Source organism: Trachymyrmex septentrionalis, unplaced genomic scaffold (assembly GCF_001594115.1).
Source record: "Trachymyrmex septentrionalis isolate Tsep2-gDNA-1 unplaced genomic scaffold, Tsep1.0 scaffold526, whole genome shotgun sequence".
Classification (NCBI taxonomy): domain Eukaryota; kingdom Metazoa; phylum Arthropoda; class Insecta; order Hymenoptera; family Formicidae; genus Trachymyrmex; species Trachymyrmex septentrionalis.
Window position 1 is genome coordinate 19,989 of NW_017305701.1, and position 6,912 is coordinate 26,900.

Below are 6,912 nucleotides of genomic sequence, written 5' to 3' on the forward strand. Positions count from 1 at the left end.
CAAGATCACATAAACCTCTCTGAAAAACCGCATCCGGCAGATTGGGGGAAAATTAGCAACTAAAGACTACTAAATTTCCCCACTCCACCGCGACAAATCCTTCTCCTTTGAAGAGAGGAGAACACGGCACACTGAACTGCTGTCAAACCAATGCAGCAGTCGGCGGAACGTCCGAGGAGAAGAGCCAGCATCCGTCGTAGACCGAATGCGGCTCCGAAACCGCCACGAGACCGAGTCTCTCTTCCTCGCACACCCGCGCGATTAAGTCCTGCACGGGTTTCGACCTATTTACATTAATTTGTCCAATTCTAGCCATTGGACGTGTCCATCAATAACTCCTCCTCCACAGGGGGAACACTTTCCGCCACAGGAACACTCGACTCCCCATGCTCGTTGTGTCTTGCGTCCCTGTAGCTCGGCCCTGCAGCCACAGTCACACGTACCGGGCTGTTGTAGGGAGCACACCCCTCCCCTCCAACCCTATACCTAGCCGGGAGGTTTCTAGCCGCGCAAACGGGACAGTGAGGCGAAGCCCGACAACTAACGGCCGCGTGCCCCTCCTTTCCGCAATTAAAGCAACTGCTGCTCCTGTCCACAGTGCTCCTGCAGTTCGTCCTCGTGTGTCCAACCGCGAAACAACGGTAACACTGCAACTTTCTCTTGGCCAGCGGTATCAATCGCACTCGCGACCAACCCACACGAAGTCCCCCGTCCTTCAGCAGCCAATCCGTACAAGTCTCGGGACATTGCAGCCACGAGCTGTTCTGGCCGCCTCTACTGGGCCTCAGAGGGCCAACGCAAACATCGTTCGGTGACGCCTTTCCACGCGCCACAACTACAGTCCTTATCTCTTCGGCAGTCACCGATTCGTCTAGATCGAGGAGACGAAACTCGGTCCTCCTGACCAGACGAATCACCCTCACTACTTCTCGATTCTTAAAAAGAGAGTTGAGTTTTTCCGACAAGGAATCCGCCTTTGTCCCAGCGTCCTCTCCCGGGATCTCCACCAAAAGACCTCCATTCTGCGCCCGCCGAACCCTTGTATCAGTAATGCCTAGCTCATCCAGCGGAACACCGGTCCTCACCTCACTCATTACGTCCGCGTATGACGGGCCTCCTTCGTCGCAGCGGATCATAACGATGGCGGAGTTTCGCTTTCAAGTTCTCGCGCGAACTGTCTTTTTTGAAGGAACCGTGGTTCCAGCCCCAGATTTGGGATGGGCCCGAGGATCCCTCCCGGAAACCGCCGCCCTATCACGTGTTTTCTGCGTGGCCATCGCGTAAGACAGCCCCTTCTCGACTGTCCTAATACCACCAGCACTGTCCGACGCTACATTTGATACGCGCGCGGGCCACCGCCACGGTTGGCAGTCTCTTCTTTTCTCTTCTTCCTCCTTCTTCTTTTCTTCGAGACAGTCTTCCAACGCTCACTCCTCTCGGAACCCGAGAAAGGAAGCCAGTCCGGAAGATCAATATCCCCCTGCATTTGGGCCTCGGTGGGGATCACGATCCGACCCCTCTCATCAGCAATCCTCTGCACAGATAAATCCCCGAAAAGCACCCTGGTGGCTCCCCTCAACGCAGGGCGGCGTGCTGGAGGAATATCCTCAACAACGCGAGAAACACCCATGACCAGAGGAGAGGAGCGCGAGGATTGGCCAGTCCTTCCACGCTACTTCCGTCCTGGCGCCCGATAGCCAAGAAGCTCCTTTCTTAAGATCTTGACTTCTTCCTGCAGCCTGGCTCTGTCCTTCTGGATAGCCTCCATTCGTATATTAAGTTCTTCCATTTCTCGCTCAAGCTGGCGGTATCGTCCGTCCGTCGTATCCGCTGGCTCCTGAGCCCTGACCAAGGCCACTGCCGCTAACCGCTGAACAGCCTCCTTTGCCACCCCGATTCCAACGATGATATGCCTACGAAAGTCGCCCTTCATCGTTGATGTTTTTCGCTGCGCGCTACTTGCATGGTCCAAAACATCCAGAGTGTCCGCCATTATTCTTCTGGGAGACGACACAGGGAAAAACTGCGCGTCCTCAATGGCAGCTTTTTGATTCGAAGAGAATCATCCAACAGACACTCCTGCAACTTCTTTTTTTTGCCGGTCCTTATGTCCTTCTTCATTATCCGCTGGAAGTCAGGCCGCTCCAGCATGTCTTCGTCGTCGTCGTCCATACTTGTAGCGCTCATTTCGGAAAGGGATTTTGCTACAGGGACGTTACTTTCCTTCGGCTTACGACGTCTCTTTTTCCCTCGTAACACTATGTCCGCATCCCTCGATGAAATCGAGTCTGCTGAGTAGTTGGACCTCTTCTCCGAGCTATCAACCACCATCGGCGCATCCGACGTCTCGACAACGTAACTGGTGAATTCACGATTTCACCATCCACAACGCGCAGTCTAGCGTCCTTGGGGACAGGCACATCAGACACAATTGTAGGCCCAGGCCCGTTAGCACTGACACCGTCCTGAATGTCCGGGATAATATCATCCTGTCCCTTTGGAGACTTGCCAGTAACAGGCGTCGGCATTTTCTCCAAATTAACAATGAGCTTACGCTCACGGAGTGTACTCATCCATCGTGTGTGATGATTGTTTGGACCTACTTCCGCCTTTTCTGTTCGATATAGCGCAATCGATTGATGAAACATGCTCGCGAAGAAGTGGGATGGTACTTCCCATTCTTCGACGAACTTTCCTCCGTACACCTCCAGGATAGGGAGCAGAGAGCAAAACCCGGAGGATAACCCACATCTTGGAGTATGCTCGACGGAGCCTGCATTGTGGTAGTTTCAGTCCCTCAAAGGTATCCGGCCATTCTCAATCCCAGCGACATCGCGAGAGAGAACCAAACCGAGGCCCAAGGAACCGCACTATCCCTTCTCCGCTGAACGTCACTTAGTCATTTCTCATTATCCGTTTGTATGTACACGCACTATTTACACCTTAAACACTATATATATATACAAGTCCAAGAATCCGTCCATATGTTCTCGCCACACAGTTATTAGCGTCTGTGCGCTCCCCACTTGGCCGCTGTTGGATGATTCACCCATCACCCATTCATCTCGTGGCCGCGCACCTCTACCACGAGACAGGGGGACTTTTTATAGAGGACCCACCTCGCCGTCTGAGAGGTTGTGTGCAATCTCGGACGCTCGGTCTCTTCCATGATGCAAGGGAAGAGATTACGAGAGCTCAGGCACCACGGGTTCGCTAAACCCGTAGCGGAATCATATCGAAATGCGACCGAGGAAATCGGACCGCATCCGAGATGATTCCACCCCCTGCGGGGAACCTGACCTGACCTTTTTTTTTTTTGTTTTACGAGGGAGGAGAAAATCTTCACAAGCCCTCACCCGAAGGGAACCCCTGAGGGTCACCCATCGGGGAGGGAAGACGCCCGGCGGCCCGCCCCACCGGGTGTGTCGGATTCCACCGCCCCGTGATCTCGGTGGATGCACCGGAGCGGCAGCCTACCGACTAAAAACTCCCCCCTATAGCGTACTACCGCACGAACTAAAAGAAGGCACCCCGGAACCGCATTCTAGCATCTCGTCAGAGTACCTCCCAGTCCCCAGAGCTGACACGCTCTCTACCGCTTAACACGAGTTATATTGTGAGTGCAGCAAAGACTGCGCCGCCGCTAAGTACGCCGAAGGAGAAATATCTCCTTTCGACATATACAAATAAAAACTTAACCTATATACAATATATACACAATATATACAATATATACACAAGCTCCTCTCGCGCAACCGTATACAAACACAAATACGAATATATGTACATGTCCACGTACGTTAATGCGCCTGTGGCGCCGAGCCGCTACTATTCCTCGTCGGAACTGTGCACGTTGGGAAGAGGGACGAGCGGACCCCCCGGAGGACCGAGTCCCCGTTCACGAGCCCGCTCGTCCTCCTCCTTCCGCCGCATCACTACTTCGCAGAACTCCGCGAAGATCGACCACGCATCGGAGGATCGCACGATGGCCCTCACCACCGCCCGGAGAGTCCTGCATACCCCCACGTGTTCCAGCAACCCCCTCCTCTGCTCCACCCAGGCTGGACAGAACAGGAGAGTGTGCGCCGCTGTATCCACCGCCGCTCTGCAAAACAGGCAAATCGGGGACTCCCGCCATCCAATCCTATAGAGATAGGACTCGATGACCCCGTGTCCCGTCAAGACCTGAGTAATGCGGTAAGTGAGGTCACCGTGCGCCCTCCCCACCCAGTTCTCCAGGTCCTCCACAAAGGCGCCCCTAACGATCGCCCCGGGTCGATCCGGAGGCAGCTCGATCATACGCTCCCGCCATCTTAAAATAGAGCGACGTCGCTCCACCTCGGTCAACATCAAGGTCATCCGAGGCTCGATAGTCCCGCTTCGACGGATAACATCTCGCCGACGAAGGTATGACCTCCTCAGCCTGTTTGCGACTATATCGAATGGCACCATTCCCGAGAGGACAGACGCAGCCTCGTGGGAAACGGTACGATATCCCCTAATGATCCTGAGCGCAAGCTGCCGCTGCAGCCTTCGCACATCCCTCAGGATCCCGCGATCGCTGGCCACCGTTTGCGCCCAAATCGGGGCACCGTATAGCACTACCGACATCACCGTTGTCGCATACAACCGACGCCGTCTCTCAGCAGGACCGCCGATATTGGCGGTAAGTCGCGCCAGAGCCATGGCCATGCCCCAGGCCTTGGGAAGAAGGAGGCGGAAGTGATCCCGAAAGTTCCACCGCGAATCCAGGGTTAGACCCAGGTATTTCACGGCGGAACCAATCGGAACCACCGCCCCCCCGATCCCAGTAACCGCACCAGCCGGCGTCCCCTCAACTGAAAAAGCCACGGCCTCGGGCTTGGCAACCGAGACCCTCAGCCCAAGACGTTCAATAGCGCGGATCAGAAAGGTGACCCCTACCTCCGCTCTCAAGCGTGCCTCCCCAAAGGTATCAGCACGTGCCACCAACAGAGTGTCATCCGCGTAACACATTACATTACAACCGATCGGGAAACGGAGTCTCAGTATTGAGTCATACCCGACATTCTACAGGGTCGGCCCCAACACCGATCCCTGCGGAACCCCGCACGACACAGGCGCACGCGTCAGTTTATCCCTCCTATCCACATAGGCCAGTTCCCGGGCGGAGAGATAGCTCCCGATAACGCACCTGAGATACTCTGGTACCCCCTTCTCCTCCAGGGAGTCGCCAATGACTCGCCACGGGAGGGAGTTAAAGGCGTTGGCTATGTCTAGCGACACAGCCACCACCACACCCCCATCCCGCAGACCATCACGAACGTACTCTCTCAGCCTCCAGATCGCATCGACCGTGGAGCGATGCTGGCGGAAGCCAAACTGGCCCTCCGCGATGCCCCCCGTAGTATCCAGGAAGGCATGCAGTCTACGTGCCAGAACTCTCTCAAATAATTTCCCCGCCTCGCTTAACAGACAGATAGGTCTGTACGAGGACGGGGAAAGGTCCGGCTTACCCGGCTTCTTAATAAGAACCAGTCTGGCCCCCTTCCAGTCCCGCGGGTGCCCCCCCCTGAGGCATCCCGTGAAGCAACTGGCCCACAGTGGAGCCAGATACTTCATCGTCTCCTTGACGATCATCCCCGCGATGCCGTCCGGACCTGGAGCCTTTCCTCGCTTAATCTTCAATCCGGCCTCCAAGACCTCGGTCGTAACCGCGAGGTCATCCCCCCACACGAATGGCACACCGGTGCCCGTGGGAGAGCTAATCGTCGGGAAGAGAGTCCCGACGATGTCCCCCACGACCTCAGGTGGGAGCACCTCCACGATCGATGCGCCACCCGCACGCAACTTTCGGAGGACCACCCGATAGGGTAACCCCCAGGGATCCCGATCGAGGTCGCTTAGCAGCTCCGACCACAACCCCCTTTTGGAGCGATAAATCGCCCCCCTGAGGCTGCGTCTAGCTACCCGCAGAGCGTCCCACAGGCCCTGCGTGGACTCCCGCGAGGCCCCCCTGGCACGCGCACGCGTTAGGTGCCTTCTGCACGCGTTGCAGGCACGACGGAGATCCGCGATCTCCTGGTTCCACCAGTACGCGGATGGTCTCCTCGGCAACCCTCTCCTAGGCATGGACACATCCGAGATGTCACGGAGCAGCTGGTCCATCCGTATTGCTCCCTGAACCGCTCCCTCAGGGATACCGCATCAGGTCCCGATGATCGCCGCGGCCTCCAATAAGTCGGAATCCACCTCCCCGACGGCCCACCTGGGAAATGCTTTGAGCATTGTTCTGACAGTGGCAGGTCCAACCAGGGTTGTGTCGACATCGGTAAACACATATGTGTTCCACATCTGTGGTCCGAGAGAGATTCCACGTCGGATCCTACCCGCCAGGAGACGACTCTCCTAGACGCGGAGGACGACGCCAACGCGAGATCCACGCACGAGACTCCACGCGGGTGAACGCACGTCGGCTCCGTGCCTACATTTAAAATATGTAAGTCTAAAAGACCCATCCAATCTATCAGAAGTCCACCTCGCCTGTTGGGTTGACCCGGGTCCCAAGCAGGCGAGCGCACATTAAAATCACCAAGTATGATAATCGGGCGTCCAGGCACCTCCCGCACTCTCACTCCGAGTTCGTTTAAATCCCGCAGGAACTCACCGTCTCCAAGACTTGGAGGAAAGTAGCACGATACTACGATCACGTCCCCCCAGTCCACCGCGGCAAACCGCTTGCCTCTCCAGCGAGGAGAACACGGCATCCTCCAACGACTCCACTGCCATGTGACAGCGGCCGAGGGAGGAGTGTCCGTTGAGGCAAGCCACCGATCGCTCACCGGGACGCGATTCGGCTCAGAGACCGCGATCAGCCCCAGATCAAACTCCTCGCTGATCTTGGCGATGAGATCCTGCGAGGGTCCCGACCGG

General features: G+C 56.4%; 2 protein-coding genes across 2 annotated transcripts; both read right to left on the reverse strand.

The window, feature by feature from the left end:
• Positions 1 to 308: 308 nt before the first annotated feature.
• Positions 309 to 1,094, reverse strand: LOC108751869. Its single transcript, XM_018492342.1, has one exon. The coding sequence runs from the start codon at positions 1,092 to 1,094 to the stop codon at positions 309 to 311; it is 786 nt and encodes a 261-aa protein (XP_018347844.1).
• Positions 1,095 to 3,828: 2,734 nt separating this feature from the next.
• On the reverse strand, positions 3,829 to 4,995 carry LOC108751870. The gene has a single exon (XM_018492343.1). The coding sequence runs from the start codon at positions 4,993 to 4,995 to the stop codon at positions 3,829 to 3,831; it is 1,167 nt and encodes a 388-aa protein (XP_018347845.1).
• Positions 4,996 to 6,912: the final 1,917 nt, after the last annotated feature.